The sequence below is a fragment of the Polypterus senegalus genome, chromosome 3, assembly GCF_016835505.1.
Source record: "Polypterus senegalus isolate Bchr_013 chromosome 3, ASM1683550v1, whole genome shotgun sequence".
Taxonomy (NCBI): domain Eukaryota; kingdom Metazoa; phylum Chordata; class Cladistia; order Polypteriformes; family Polypteridae; genus Polypterus; species Polypterus senegalus.
The window spans coordinates 267,536,346-267,553,773 of record NC_053156.1 but is presented as its reverse complement, the minus strand read 5'-3'; the positions used below and the strand labels follow the sequence as shown (position 1 = coordinate 267,553,773).

The 17,428-nt window shown below is 37.7% G+C and overlaps 1 protein-coding gene across 2 annotated transcripts in view; it reads left to right on the top strand.

Annotated features, from left to right (window-relative positions):
- Positions 1 to 17,428, top strand: part of LOC120526139 (chitin-binding domain protein cbd-1-like) — a 49,020-nt gene that overhangs the window by 6,577 nt on the left and 25,015 nt on the right. For both annotated transcript variants that reach the window (XM_039749121.1, XM_039749120.1), the window contains exons 6-9: positions 7,569 to 7,748; positions 8,583 to 8,762; positions 11,403 to 11,582; positions 13,364 to 13,543. In XM_039749121.1, the coding sequence (XP_039605055.1) occupies positions 7,569 to 7,748; positions 8,583 to 8,762; positions 11,403 to 11,582; positions 13,364 to 13,543 (720 nt within the window). The remainder of the gene's footprint in view (positions 1 to 7,568; positions 7,749 to 8,582; positions 8,763 to 11,402; positions 11,583 to 13,363; positions 13,544 to 17,428) is intronic.

The window sequence follows — 17,428 nt, the reverse complement described above, 5'->3', positions numbered from 1 at the left end:
TAAATAAATTATTTATGTCAAAAACCATGTGTGCAAAAACTTTGCAAATCAATAGGCCTGTCCTTATGACTAAACTGAGCAGACTACAAAAGTCCTGGCTAGATTAAAACATTTCTGCAGCAGTTATCCTTGGACATCGATCAAAATGCTCTGGAAAGTTTAGGAGATAAGCATTGAACCAAAAGTCGCAGAAGATACTATCATTGTACATAGATTTTCACAGACATACGCACAGACACCATGCTAAAAAACTTATCTCGATGTTTTGAACATCATAGAGTCGGAATGTAAACTTAACTTGATAGGAAATTTTTGAACCCCTCACCAAACTTCTATTTTCATGGTGTGGAAGAATAATTTTAGGGTAACATAGCATTCATCCCAAAGAAATAGCATAAAGGTTAATAAATGTCAGAAACCAGATAAAGGTCAAGTGAACAACAAAATGTACTGAAAGATGACTAAGAAGTAAGCAGATAATAGTCTATACTAATAAAAGGCAAAGCCCTCACTGACTGACTCACTGACTCATCACTAATTCTCCAAGTTCCCGTGTGGGTAGAAGGCTGAAATTTGGCAGGCTCATTCCTTACAGCTTCCTTACAAAAGTTGGGCAGGTTTCATTTTGAAATTCTACGCGTAATGGTCATAACTGGAACCTATTTTTCTCCATATACTGTAATGGAGTTGAGCTGGATGGCCGTGGGGGGCGGAGTTTCGTGTGACATCATCACGCCTCCCACGTAATCACGTGAACTGACTATCAACGCAGTACGTAGAAAACCAGGAAGAGCTCCAAAAAGCGCTGAAGAAAACATGCATTATATAATTGAGAAGGCAGCGAAACAATAAGAAGCGAGCGAGTGACATAAACAACCATATTCATGAGTGCTGCTACTTCAGAAACAAAGTACGGTGTAAACTTAAAGTTTAAATTAAGTTCATAGACAGGCTGCCGTTGGTGTTTGTTATGCCCACGGCTAATGCGGGATACAAGTTTAATGAGGGGACGCAGGATATAAACGAGGTTTTGATCACTTTGTAACTAAGTTAAAATTGCAGGTGAAGGGCTGTGCTTATGCAAATTCTGAGAGACTGTGTTTGTGGGGGATTGACAGTTAAGGCGGGTGGGGGAGTCACGTCATCCTCTCCCCTCCCATTCACCTCATTTCGCTCTGAGCTGAGCTCCACGGCTAACGCCGTCTTCCGAAGCAACTTCGTCACACTGCCACCAAATACTCACAGAAAAATCCACAAGTTAATACACACCCTGTCTCTAGAGTTTCTGAACACTCAATGTATTCCTCGCGTCCCCTTTATACCCTCTGATCTCCCATTTCAATTCAGATGCCTCCAATTTCCAGTAAGGCTCTGCTTCGCGATGACAAGTAATAACTCTCAGGGACAGACCCTACAAAACGATGCAAATTAATTTCAGGCAAGATTGCTTTTCTCCTGGACAACTATACGTTGCATTCTCAAAAGTGACCTTGCGCAGCTTCATCATATTACAACCGGAGTGCAGCCAGAAACTTTTAAGTGCCGGGTCTTACTTAACATTAAATTAAGCCGTTGACATCGCAACATCACACAAGAGAGCAGCTCACGTGAACTTACTGAACGCAGTACGAGTGATCACTTCCATGCATCAGAACTGTTCAAAAAACGTATTACACAATTGACAAGGTGATGGCTTTATATGGCGTTAGTTTATAAAGCAGCGGAGAGGCTGTGTGAAGGCAACTACAAAAAAAAAGCAGCAGAGCGCCACACTCTGAATGTATTCCTGGCATCACCGTTATACCCCCGATCTCCCATTTCAATTGAAATGCCTCAAATTTCCAGTAAGGCTCTGCTTCGCGATGACAATTAATAAGTCTCAGGGACACACTCTACAAAAGGTTGCCATTGATTTGGGGCAACATTGCTTTCCTCCTGGACAAAACTATACGTTGCATTCTCAAAAGTAATATATATATATATATATATATATATATATATATATATATATATATATATATATATATATATATATATATAAAATACCAGCAGGCGGAGAAGTAGTGTGTTAAAGAAGCAATGAAAAGAAAAGGAAACATTTTGAAAATAACGTAACATGATTGTCAATGTTATTGTTTTGTCACTGTTGTGAGTGATGAGTGTTGTTGTCATATATATATATATATATATATATATATAAATATAAATATAAATATATATATATATTTACACACACACACAAACATATATATATACATATTGTGGAAACCGTACCCCCAACACAGACAGACCGACACCAGGATGTATGAAACACGCTATTTATTTTTCCTTTACTGCACCACAATGCCTTCTCTCATCAACTCTTTCCTTCTTCTTTCACCGTTTCCTTTCTTCTTCTTCTTTCTTTTCTTCTTTCCCTCTTTCTTTCTCTCTCTTTCTCTTGGACCTCCTCCTCCTCACAAGCTTCGTCTCCTTCCTCCCAACTCTGGCTCTCCGTCTGGAAGGAGGCGGCTCCTTTTATCAGGACCCGGATGAGTCCCAGGTGCTCCCTTGACGTCACTTCCTGGTGTGGCGGAAGTGTCAGGAAAGCCCCCGGAAGCACTCCGGGTCGTCTTAGAACCGTTTCCGGGAGCACTTCCTGGTATGGCGGAAATGTTGCCATCCAGGACTCCCCAACTGACCGGGCGCCCCCTGGCGGTGGCCACATCCTCACACGGGCATCCCAGCTCCGTCTCTGTGGCCCCCAAATAGACCCGGGCGGCTGCCCTCTCGTGGCCGAGGAGAAGTATTGTCCCCATCGGGGACTGTCCAGGCGTCCCGGCCGGGCAGTGTCCCCATACATCTCTGACAATATCTATACATATACACATATATACACACACACATATATACATACATATATATATATCTACATATATATATACATACATATACATATACATACATATCTACATATATACACACACAGCTATTTCGTATCAGTGCAATACGCTGTTTGTTAAAACGGATGACACCCGCTCTTACGTGCAAGTCTGCGTGGATATTATGAACTATCGTATTTGTTCAAGTTCTATTTAAATTTTAAATAGAAGGAATTTTTATTTAGTCGACAGAAATATCTTTGGTAGGAATGGTAAAAACAGACAGGAATATTATTCCTGAATAAATCAACTCAAACCTTAAACAACTTATAATATTTTGCTCTCCATAAAAATATATCCTGTCTAAATTATACAAGTTAGAAATAAAGTAAACATTAAAAGAACAAACATTCAAATTTCTTTACTCTTATGTAATTTTATATTTTATAAAAATAAACTTAGATTTTAAATATCCCAAAAGATTTTGCTCTCCATAAAAATATATCCTGTCAAAATTATACAAATTCAAATATGAACATGCTGCATAACAAAACCTAGAAATATAAATAAAATGTGTTCCTTTCAGCAATAACAAATCAAATCATTCAGTTGTCTTTGCTCATATGTCATTTTAGAGCTGGATGCCTGGCATTTTTTTTGGCAACAGGTTCGTTTCTGTTTGGTGTGAGGTTCTGTGTTGTGGAGATTCTCAGGATGGATTGCAGGTGCTCATCAGTGAGGCGACTCCTGTGTGCTGTTTTGTTAGTCTTTATCACTGAGAAGAGCTTCTCACACAGATATGTGCTACCAAACATGCACAAGGTTCGAGCCGCATGTAGGCGGACTTTTTGTTCTTCAAAGTCACCAAAGCGCCGTGCAAACTCAGTGCGCTCAGTTTATCAGCAAAGTGCGTATTTGGGAACACCGTAGTGCCGACTTGGTTTAACATTACTTGGTAATAGGGAAAGTGGGGCAAGTGGTTGTGTCTCCCATAAAAGCAGCCTCAATTGAAATCACTTTGTGATTGTGCACGGTAAAAGCGTCCGCTGAAGTGTCAGATTCTTATTTAATTCTTCTGCTTTCTGTATCTTCTGCATTGCATTCAGGTCTTTCAGGTTACCCTGATGTTTTGTTTTATAGTGCCGTCTTAGATTAAATTCTGTAATTACAGCCACATTAGCTCCACAAATGAGACACACGGGTTCAGTAAACATATACTCAGCCTCCCATCGGTTTTAAAGGCTCTATTTTCAGAATCAACTTTTCTCTTCAGCATCGTGTGAGCTAGCCGCAATAACTTGCAGCATCTTAAGGTAGACTTGATTAGCGGTAAGTGTTGGCAAGGCAGCTGAAGCGCTGCATTATGGGATCTGTAGTTTATTGTGTTACCAGCGCTTCATATACCGGGCTTTAATAACAATAATACAGTATATAAAATGATCTCGGGCGGATATAATTACGCCGGGCGGATGTGGCCCTGACCCTTGAGTTTGACACATATGGACTAAATAGAACTTGAAAAGATATATTTTTCAAATGTGATCGCGCAATTCAGATAGAGTTGACGCGCACTACAGCCTGCATGCCTCAATAAGTCATCCTCCCTCGCTCTTACTTTTTACCGTTCATCTAATGAATACACTGAGTATGGCTTTACCAAAACAATCACTGATGGCGAATAAAGTATCCATTATTGAGTATGTAGATCGGGTTATATATATATACATATATATATACCAGCGTATCACAGTGAGAAGTAGTGTGTTAAAAAGCTAGAAAAGAAAAGGGAACATTTTAAAAATAACGTAACATGACTGTCAATATACAGTATTTGTTTTGTGAGTGTTACTGAGTGTTGCTGTCATCAAGGATTTGATTATCATTATTTCTTTCAATCAGGTTCGTATTTGTAGGATGTGTTGTGTTCAAGTTACATTCCGTGTTTGTCAATCGTTGTAAAGATGACAGGTTTCATTCATCGATTCGTTTCTTACTGCATCAATAAACAGCTCGTCTTCTTCTTTATCTGAGACCTGACACACTGCATGCACGGGTTTTTACACTGTCTTCCTTTAGCGGGACATTGACTTTTTCCAACGTGTGCTTTGTTTCCGCAGTAGTTGGATTTATGAATATGCTTGTATGTATGAGGCGCTTCATATTTTTGCTGCCTTTTCAATTGTGTAATTGGTTTTGTTCAGCGCTCTTTGGAACTGTTGCTTTTATCTGTGCACTCGTCAGTTCCGTGAGCCACTCGGTGTACATGCATCGAAGGTTCCCAGCTGTGCTGGTGCCATCTCGTGCTATGTCCATGGCTGTATTTAATGTTACCTTAGTCCTGGCACTTAAAACTTTCTCTCGCAGTTTCGCTGAGTTTGTGTCAAACACCACCCTGACCATCTCATCTTCCTCTCCATAAGCACAGTCCTTCACCCGTGAATATTTACCCGTGGCAGTTTGCTATTGGATTACCGCTGACGGACGACCTTATATGGGCAGGCACTAAATTACAAGCGCCAGCGCAGCCTGTCTATGAACTTAATTTAAAGTGTAGGTTTACATCGTGCTTTGTTTCAGTAGCAGAACTCATGAATATGGTTGTATATGTCACTTTCGCTTCGCTTCTTATTGTTTAGCTGCCTTCTCAATTATATAATGCATGTTTTCTTCAGCGCTTTTTGAGGTCTTCCTGGTTTTCTATGTACTGCGTGATTACGTGGGAGGCGTGATGATGTCACGAAACTCCGCCCCACGGCGTTGAAGCTCATCTCCATTACAGTAAATGGAGAAAAACTGCTTCCAGTTATGACCATTACGCATCGAATTTCGATATAAAACCTGCCCAACTTTTGTAAGGAAGCTGTAAGGAATGAACCTGCCAAATTTCAGCCTTCCACCCACACGGGAAGTTGGAGAATTAGTGATGAGTCAGTGAGTGAGTGAGTCAGTGAGTGAGTGAGTGAGGGCTTTGCCTTTTATTAGTATAGATAGATATATATATATACACACCCCGATCTACATACTGTCAAATAAACGAACCACACACCCTAGCACAACATGAGAGGCTTCGCCTTTAACGCTGACGTCTGAGGTTCGATTCGCGAGTGCAGTGTGCAGTGAGTGTGTACTGCCTGATGAGCCCAGCACTAAGTGCACGTAAGATTGGGAGTCACCCGTTTTAACAAGCAGCGTATTGCACTGATACGAAATAGCCTGCCCATTTAATTATTTAGGAATGAATAGATAAATTAAGATCTTCCTCAATGGATTCTGGCACCCCCAGCAACAGCTGCTCGCACCCCAAAGAGTGTATATATATATATAAAAATAGATATGTGTATATATATATATATAAAAATAGATATATATAAGTGTATGTAAATGTGTGTCTGTATATATGTATATGTATATATATATATATATATATATATATATATATATATATATATATATATATATATATATATATGCCAGCAACACTCATGTCAATGACAAAACAATTACAATGTCAATCATGTTACGTTATTATTAAAATGTTTCCTTTTTTTTTTCATAACTTCTTTAACACACTACTTCTCCGCTGCAAAGCGCGGGTATTCTGCTAGTACTAATAATAATAATAATTCTTTGCATTTATATAGTGCTTTTCTCACTACTCAAAGTGCTCAATGTTTACAGATGTCCTGTAAACCACCAGAATGGACAGTTGTTATATGCACAGAATTTTCAGGGGTGGTGGCTCAACTCAAGGGTATAAGAAGAACTAAAATATCCAGTAATATAACAGACTTTTATTTTATATAAATCATTTGGGTGTAAACAAACGAACAAGCCAGAGTTAAATATATGCATTGATTGACACTGTATGTAAATTCAGTAGTTTATAAAATGAACCTCTATTCTTTGTTTCTCTGATCATTCTGACCAGGTTGTTGACTGCTTTTCAAGAAACTTCCCTCTAAAGCATTTTGCCAAGGAGTAATTAAAAGATACAATGAACAGCTTTTCTCCAGCCTGATTACTGATTTGTCTTGTTAGATGATGTTTCTTTCTTTAATAAGATGTGAAATTTCTACCACAATGGAAGTAAAAAGGTCCAGGAAGTGAAGAGTTGTTAAATTATGGTTAAATAAAAAGAAAAACAGCTAGCAAAGTCAAAAACAAAAAGTCACTAAACCTGAATGCCAAATAATTATACAAAGTTTTTTTTATAAAACCACAAAGCACAAAATCCTTTCTAAGATTTTACATTAACTATAAAATATTCCACCTAACATCCAAAATCTTGTGGAAATCCATAAAACTGACCTTTATACCATTGCAGGGACGACGTCACACATCATCATGTCCGGCTATCACTAACAGAGAGTGTTGCTCACTAAAAGGTCCTTGAAAACACAAAATGGCAACACCAATGAGAATCAAAATGACAACGCAGAAAAACAAAAATTTAATGGTAAAAATATTAACCTAATAATGTAAAAGGTATGTCGAATTGTATGTTACATATTCCAAAAACCTAAATTATAACAACTAGGGTAAGTGGAGATTCTAATTTAAATCCAGCCACTTTCTGGACCTGTTTTATAATTGTGGTGCTTCAATCTCATGAATGTTCTCCATGCTCATTTAGTTCAAAATCATCAGGTAGCATTAGAGAACTCGGAGAAAATATCTGGATAAGATGTTATGATTGTTGTTTCACAGGTGGAGCCCCCATTACTCAAGCACCCAACTTCTGCAGTGGAAAACAAGACAAAAACTATGTCAATCCTAGTAATGTCCACAGCTTTATCTCCTGTTCTGGTGGGATAATGCATGTGATGCAGTGTCCCGATAACCTGGTTTACAATGCTGCCCAGGATAAGTGTGATTGGACTACCAAAGGTAAGGAGAAAGTATAAAGAAAAGCAGAAACAACTTAATCTATTTCAAACAGAATGAAAACTTCATTACCTCTGGAATCCTTTACATACCCGCTGGAGTGAGTGCAGTGTGCTCTTAATGTAGCTTATGTGCTCCGCTAAAACTTCATTTGTGTGGGTGAGTGAATGTGGCTTTTAGGGCTGCTTCATGGCAATTTTCCTGTTGTTTTACTGTGGGCCATATTCATGTCAAGCTACATGCTACAAAAAAAATCTCAAGTTTTCTTTTCTCTGGTGCAAAAATAAAATAAATAATTTATTTTCCATAATCTCAAATAGCCCTGTGCAAGTGAAAGTAGTCTGCAATAGACTAGAATTTGTCTGTGGGATGGGGATTACCTTTCTATTAATGCTGACTGAATAACATTTAATTCCCAGTAACCCTGTAATACAAGCTGATGTTTTGGAAAGACATTATCTGTTTCTTGTATATTACCAAGAGATGTTACGTACAAAATGTTGAGACGTATCCCTGTATATCTTTAGTAACGCAAGAAAGAAAGAAAGAAAGAAAGACTGGGCACATATGTTCATATATTTTTTGTAAATTGCTTTGGCAGGTTTTTTCATTTTGGATGCCCGCCTGTTCATAAAGTACTTGCTTATTTTACTCTGCAAATTTAAAAGAAAAACAATAAGTGTATAATTGTTCTCTATGACAGCTCAGAACTAACAAAAAAAAAAAACAGAATCATACTCTATTCTAATTTGTCCTTTAAGGTGTTAGTTTAAAACTAAAAATTAGATGCAAATGAGGTGGAGATTTTGGGTTTTTATTTGTTTGTTCATAATATAGGAGGACCCCATGTTACCAGAAACAACACTTTCTGCAATGGAAAACAAGATGGAAACTACGTCAATCCTAGTGATGTCCACAGCTTTATCTCCTGCTCAGGTGGGATAATGCATGTGATGCAGTGTCCCGATAACCTGGTTTACAATGCTGCCCAGGATAAGTGTGACAGGTCTTCCAGTGGTAAGGAGAATTAAATATACTTTTAAAATATACCGATTTCCAAAGACTAAAATATATATTTATATAAAAAAGATGTGAGAATCCCAGTAAAAGTGAAGATAAATGAAGTCATTCATATGCACACACACAGATATTTAACTAAGGCTGAGATTTCAACTTGAATACCCTCCTTCTCTCAGTCTGTGTTGCATCCCAAAGATGTCTGGAGTCTCTAAACCATTGTGTTGTGAGACTCTGTGTGTAGCAGTAGATGAGCTGTCATTCAGTTTTATGTTAAGTCCTGCTTTATAGCCATTGCTGCCAGAATAGGCTTTGGTGTTGACAGTGGGCATGGCTTCATTACTGTGCAGGCAGCACTTGCAAGTTCATGTTAATAAAATTATTAAAGGAAAGTACCATGTTATTACCTCTTCACACATATTCTACTCCAGAGACACTGGATAGATCAAGAATGTAAGCATTTATCATATTAAAAACCACAAACTGTATGAATAAAGGTGACAATGGAAAACTCCTGTTGCATTCTGAGCTTTCCTAATTGATTGGTCTTATCAATTGCATACAATCTTGCATACAATCCACGTACGTTGCCAGAGTATTCCCTTCTCACCTCATGTCTTGCTATGTTTTTCTTTTTCTCTTTCATGTCATTAGTCTCTTTCTCAAAAAAAAAAAAAAAGGCCTGAGACTTTTCCTCCTGGCCCGTGAACCGCATCCTGAGAGCAGTACAGGAGTCATCGCAATTCTGTTTGGCTATGTGACACCAAACTGAAACTTCACTAGGAGACACTTTACATGTCTACTCAAAACTTGGGTGACACTGTTACAATATGCTTTAAATATTATTTTGGAGTTATTACTCCTTGTTTATGAATTTCATCTTGAATTTGGGTGTAAATGGCTGCAGCCAAAACTTCTATAAAGACAATATCTGGAAACTGCTTGCTCCAGCAATACTCACATCTCTGAATTTTAACTCTAGTTGTGCTATTTGTTTTGGATGCCTTTAAAACTGTAGCTTGAAGATCAGCTGCTGTGCAGAGGACCTCCTAATTCTCACTTACAGTAACCGTAAGAATGTATAAAGCAAAGAAGAAACATCTTAGTCTATTTCAATGAAAATAAATGGAACACACATTTTCATCTGGAAAACCTTTATATGAATGCTGGAGTCAGTGTAGTGTGCTCTTAAGGTAGCTCATGAACCCTGACTAGTTTATTGTAGGTGTATGAATATGGCTTTCAGTGTTGCACCATCATCATTCCAAACTACATGCTCAGAAAAAAATCTTTTACAATTTTCTTTCCTTAACTGCAACAAAAATAATGTGTTATTTGTATTCTATAGCCTCACCATACCCATCTGTGCAGATTAAGATGATTTGCAGCCCAAGTGAGAGTTCTTTGCAATGAACTGCAATTCCTTTCTGGGATTGGTTCTGCCTTGCAACTAATGCTGATGGAATAATATCTATTTCCCAGGAGCCCTATACAAAGGCTTCTAGTACAGATGAGAAGTGTTAGTCCTGTACAAAGATTAAATATACCCCTTGTGAAATGAAACACCTTGACACAAGAAAAAGGTTTGGGGCAGCCACACATATACTTAAATAAGGCTGCAGAGAAGTGAAAATTGGTAGCACAGTGTGTACAGGTTAAGTCAAAAACAGAACTGAGTTTATAATCAGAAGATGTCTGGCTTTTAAGGCAGGTTGGTGAAAGTGATATAATCGAGGCAGAAACTGGAACTGAAGTTATCGGGGCCAGAACCAGCAGTGAAGTCATCAGGGGCTGGAGCCGGAAGTGATGTCATCGGGGTCAGAACAGGAAGTGAAAATTGACTAGTCAGGCAGAATTTCCCATGTTTGGTCTGCAGGAATAAAAGAGAGAGATTTCCTGCACTCCGCCACCTCCTGGCTTGGCATGCATGGAATTACCTTCTTTTGGTCCTTTTTGCTGCCTCCCAAGCACATGTGCATGATACCCTGTATCCCTTTAATTATATTACAAAGAAAGAAAGAAATACTACATTGTTAACTGACCTTCTTTGAAAAACAATTTGACACATTTTTGATTCTGGATCAATACTCTAGAATACTCTAATTTTTTTAGGTCTTTTAAGGTGTTAGTTCAAAATTCTTCCTTTGGGAATATAACCAGAAAATTAGAAAATGTTAATGACTGAACACATGCTGCACAATAATGTGAACATTTTGAGTTGTTTGCTGCTTGTTTATGTTTAGAATATTGGAGGACCTCATATTACCCAAAAACAAATTTCTGCAGTAGAAAACCAGCTGGAAATTACGGAGTTAGGGTTAGGGTTAACCCTAATGCTAACCCTAACTATGGAAAGAAAGAAAGAAAGAAAGAAAGAAAGAAAGAAAGAAAGTAGATTATTAGATTATTAGAGTAGATGAAAAATCAATGCCAACCTGTTTTAAATTAAATGTTTATTTTACGCTGGGGATACCTGAAGTGTCTATAATGAAAAAATGAAAAGGTGTTAGTGCAAAACTCTTACATTTATATTGAAGGGAAGAGACTTGAAATTAATTATTAATTAATGTTAATTAATGAATCTTGCTGCACCATATATATATATATATATATTTTTCGTTCGCTTGGTTTATAATATAGGAGGAACCCCTGTAACCCAAGCACCCAACTTCTGCAATGGAAAGCCAGATGGAAACTACGTCAATCCCAGCGATGCCCACAGCTTCATCTCCTGCTCAGGTGGGATAATGCATGTGATGCAGTGTCCCGCTAACTTGGTTTACAATGCTGCCCTGGATAAGTGCGACTGGTCTTCCAATGGTAAGAAGAATTAGACTGGTTTTTAAAATAGACAGAAGTTCTAAAATAAGGATTTAAAAAAATATATCAAAACTTCTCCAATTAAAACAAGAGATAACTAACATTGTTCACACATGCAGTGTCACACACACACACATATACAGGGTGGTTCAGATCTAATTATGCAGATCCACATCGTCTGGATGACTTTGATTTATGCAGGGACAATTCCAGTTCGGAAGAAAGATGATTCTTCATGTCATCAGTTTGCACACTTCTTGATGGCCTGGGATTTTTTGGGTGATTTTATATGTAATAAACTTAATGAGTTATAGCATAATGAAAATTGCATAATTAGATCTGAACCACCCTATATTTATTCAAACTTGAAAACCAAGCCATATTCTCTCACTGCTGCTGCTATGATGTCTGTGAAATCGAAAGCATTCTGCAATGATGTTGTCTGTGTGTCAGCAGATGGACTGTCACTCACTTGTATGTTAATTCCTGCTATGTAATAATTGCATTCAAGACAGGCTGTAGTTTAGAGTGTGACCTCTGTACTGTGCGGGCAGTATTTGTGAATTCACATTAATAAGATTACTAAAGGAAAGATTGTTTCTGCTATCTTATCATACTTTTTCTAATTTGGAGACACTGGATAGGTCAGGATCAAGTAATTATCATACAAAAAACATACCATAAATAAATAAAGAAATAAAGAACAAAGGAAAATACAAAACTCTTGCTACCTTCTGGGCTTTTCTGATTCAAATTATGTCTCCAATCTCACCTCCGTCCACACATCCTAAGTTTCAGATCAAAGCGTTTTCTTCCCACTTATCTCTCTCTCTTTCTCTCATGTCCCTGGTGTCCTTCTGAAAACTGTCCTAATACCCAACTTTTCTGCCTCCAGGCTCATGATAGCCCTAGACTGAGACATGTCTAAAACCTCATCCTGGGGTCAGTGCCACTTCTTTTAGGCTATGAGACACCAAACTGAAAGTTTACTTTGCAGTTCCCAGTGTCTCCTCAAACCTTAGCTCTTAAAAAGCTTTAAAAGAACAAGTCTACCACACAACTCTCAAAAGGTCTGCTTTCTTTTTTGGATCTCACCATAACCCAAGAATGATGGTCTTACTGCTGACTACCAACCTGGAGACCTCATGACCACTTCTGATTCTGATCACTTTTGATTCTGGATCAATACTCTAGAATATTATAATTTTTTTAGGTCTTTTAAGGTGTTAGTTCAAAATTCTTCCTTTGGGAAGATAACCAGAAAATTAGAAAATGTTAATGACTGAACACATGCTGCACAATAATGTGAACATTTTGAGTTGTTTGCTGCTTGTTTATGTTTAGAATATTGGAGGACCTTATATTACCCAAAAACAAATTTCTGCAGTAGAAAACCAGCTGGAAATTACAGAGTTAGGGTTAGGGTTAACCCTAATGCTAACCCTAACTATGGAAAGAAGAAAGAAAGAAAGAAAGAAAGAAAGAAAGAAAGAAAGAAAGAAAGTAGATTATTAGATTATTAGAGTAGATGACAAATCAATGCCAACCTGTTTTAAATTAAATGTTTATTTTACGCTGGGGATACCTGAAGTGTCTATAATGAAAAAATGAAAAAGGTGTTAGTGCAAAACTCTTACATTTATATTGAAGGGAAGAGACTTGAAATTAATTATTAATTAATGTTAATTAATGAATCTTTCTGCACCATATATATATATATATATATATATATATATATATATATATATATATATATTTCGTTTGCTTGGTTTATAATATAGGAGGAACCCCTGTAACCCAAGCACCCAACTTCTGCAATGGAAAGCCAGATGGAAACTACGTCAATCCCAGCGATGCCCACAGCTTCATCTCCTGCTCAGGTGGGATAATGCATGTGATGCAGTGTCCCGCTAACTTGGTTTACAATGCTGCCCTGGATAAGTGCGACTGGTCTTCCAATGGTAAGAAGAATTAGACTGGTTTTTAAAATAGACAGAAGTTCTAAAATAAGGATTTAAAAAAAATATATCAAAACTTCTCCAATTAAAACAAGAGATAACTAACATTATTCACACATGCAGTGTCACACACACACATATATATATATATATATATATATATATATATATATATATATACTATATATATATATATATTTTATATACAGGGTGGTTCAGATCTAATTATGCAGATCCAGATCGTCTGGATGACTTTGATTTATGCAGGGACAATTCCAGTTCGGAACAAAGATGATTCTTCATGTCATCAGTTTGCACACTTCTTGATGGCCTGGGATTTTTTGGATGATTTTATATGTAATAAACTTAATAAGTTATAGCATAATGAAAATTGCATAATTAGATCTGAACCACCCTATATTTATTCAAACTTGAAAACCAAGCCATATTCTCTCACTGCTGCTGCTATGATGTCTGTGAAATCGAAAGCATTCTGCAATGATGTTGTCTGTGTGTCAGCAGATGGACTGTCACTCACTTGTATGTTAATTCCTGCTATGTAATAATTGCATTCAAGACAGGCTGTAGTTTAGAGTATGACCTCTGTACTGTGCGGGCAGTATTTGTGAATTCACATTAATAAGATTACTAAAGGAAAGATTGTTTCTGCTATCTTATCATACTTTTTCTAATTTGGAGACACTGGATAGGTCAGGATCAAGTAATTATCATACAAAAAACATACCATAAATAAATAAAGAAATAAAGAACAAAGGAAAATACAAAACTCTTGCTACCTACTGGGCTTTTCTGATACAAATTATGTCTCCAATCTCACCTCCGTCCACACATCCTAAGTTTCAGATCAAAGCGTTTCCTTCCCACTTATCTCTCTCTCTTTCTCTCATGTCCCTGGTGTCCTTCTGAAAACTGTCCTAATACCCAACTTTTCTGCCTCCAGGCTCATGATAGCCCTAGACTGAGACATGTCTAAAACCTCATCCTGGGGTCAGTGCCACTTCTTTTAGGCTATGAGACACCAAACTGAAAGTTTACTTTGCAGTTCCCAGTGTCTCCTCAAACCTTAGCTCTTAAAAAGCTTTAAAAGAACAAGTCTCCCACACAACTCTCAAAAGGTCTGCTTTCTTTTTTGGATTTCACCCTAACCCAAGAATGATGGTCTTACTGCTGACTACCAACCTGGAGACCTCATGACCACTTGTTCACATTGAATAGATGGTCAGGTTCTTTTAGTTTCCTGAAGAAATCATCTCACCTTTTTCCCTGAGTCCCACACTCTCTGCTATTTCTTGAGATGTCACTTCTGGAACCTCCTGTATGATAGGCAGAATAATCCTATAGTAGCCCTTGCTGCTTAATGGAGGTATTCCAAAACGATTCTCTCTCTCAAATGATGGCACTCTTCTTTTTGTCCTTACTGTTTGCAACCACTCAAAAGGTGGGCACTCTATCATAATATGCCTGAAATACAATTTTTGCCATTATTACTTCCTCTCTTCAAAATAAAACTTAAATTAAGGAGTAGGTGGCTACAGCCACAATTTCCATTGGTACAGCAATTGGAATCTGTTTTATTCAGCAACATATGCATTCTCATAGTTGGAACTCTATTTGTGTTCTTTGTTACAGTAAATGTTTTTCAAACATACACATTTGCAATAACTTCAATATGTATTCATGTAAAATTGTTATCACAACATTTTACTATTCTTATTTACAAGGAAGGTAGCTGAAGTCATTCACATACACACACATATATTATTTTACAGATGTATATTTATGTGTATATATATATATATATATATATACATCTTTATATATAATACGCTACCGTGGCTGTCCGTTTGTCCTTCAGGATTTTAAATCACCTGTAGCTTGCAAACTGTTTGAACTATACACCTGAGATTTGGTACACATATACTATGTGACATTTACTATCCGCTTTCGGGGTGATGATTGACCTCCAAGGTCATTCCTCTTCTTAATTTTATTTCATTGTACAATCAACTCTCGGCGGCGGCCAGCAGGGCAGCCATGCGACACATGCGTACGGGCGCCGTTCTCATCCCTACCACCTTCTCTATCACTTTCCCTACCTCTTCATATCTTAAATCATTCTTGAGGCAGATTGAAGACTTAAGTGCCAGCCTAGGTGAAAAATTAAAGAAAACATACGAAGTAATTGCAATACAACCACTGATTTAATCAGTTTCAACACAAAAAGATGCCGACAAAAAGAGAAGAAGTTGGCCGCTAAGGTGGAAGAAAGAAGAGCTACTTGGGAAGCAATAAGTGCATCAACCTCTGAGCAAGCGAATGTTAAACATACAGAGAAAGAGGATGAAAACTAGGAATGCTCAAGTCAAGTGTATTTACTGCACGTTATCGTGCAGTGCGCTGTTACTGGTATTATATAAACATATATACTGTACAGCTGCGGTGGGTTGGCACCCTGCCCAGGATTTGTTCCTGCCTTGTGCCCTGTGTTGGCTGGGATTGGCTCCAGCAGACCCCCGTGACCCTGTGTTTGGATTCAGCGGGTTAGAAAATGGATGGATGGATGAATGGATATATACTGTACAGTATATTTAAATAACAAGATTTATTTTAGACATCCATATCGAGTTTACATATTTTCTCTCAATCCAAGTTGCACCCCAAGGACATGCTGTCACAATGTTTGGGGTCTCAAAACATTCTGCTCGGAGGTTGTGTGTGTTGTAGTAAATGCACTGTCATTTAACTTTAAGTCAATTTCTTCTTTATAACCATTACTGCCTGGATAGGCTCTGGTTTTGACTGTGGGTAAGACTTCAATGCTTTGCATTTCTGAATTTAATTTAATATTATCAAAGGAAAGAGCCCTTCTGTTATCTCTCCACACCCATTGAAATTCAAGAGTATATCAAGAGTATATGCATTTATTAGAAAATCTAACATAGTTAATGAGTAAATAAGGAGATAAAATGCAAAAGAACACGCAAAACCACTGCTGCCTTCTGAGCTTTTCTAATACAAAATGTCTCATATCTCACCCACATGCAGATATCTCAGGAACCACACAAAAGCATCCTCTTCGCATCACTTGTCTCTCTCTGTATTTCATGTCTCTAGGTTACTTCTCCAACAAAAGAGTCCTAAAACCAACCTTTGGCACCAGACTCATGATGGGCCCAGTCTCAGACAGGATTACACCTCATCCCAATGGCATTAGAGTAGGCAGCTTCAATTCCTTTCGGCTATGAGACACCAAACTGAAACTTCACTTTGCAGTTTCTCCTCAAACCCCTCCTCAGATCCTTCATTGGTGCATGTCTCTCACGTCTCTTTGGCTGTCAAAAGGCTTGCTGTCTTTTATGGACCTCTGATCTTCCATAATTCAAAAATTATGGCCCTACTTCTGACACCCAACCTGGAGACTTTATAAACTGCCATTCCTTCACAAAAAGTATATGGTCAGGTTTTTCTACAGTCTTGAAGAAATTACTTTGTCTTCTTCTAAGGTTGCCACACTGTCTTTTCCTCAAATTCTCCTTGAGGTGTCACTTCAGGGGTGATTGGATGAACCATCCCCTAGCAGCCCATGTCCTCTCTCACTGGTACACAAAGGTATTCCAAAATTATTCACTCTCCTAAGCGAAGGCCTCCTATCTATCATCTTATTGGTGCCCATAATGTTTATTAGAAAGCGTATTGTGATGAAGTATTACTTTGGCAGTATTACTTCTATGAATTATAACTTGAATTCAGGAGAATATGGCTACAGCCAGAATCTCCATGGGGACAGTAATTCAAATCATTTTGCTTCAGCAATACACATATCTTTAGAGCTGGAACTCTAGTTGTGCTGTTTGCTTAAAATATCTT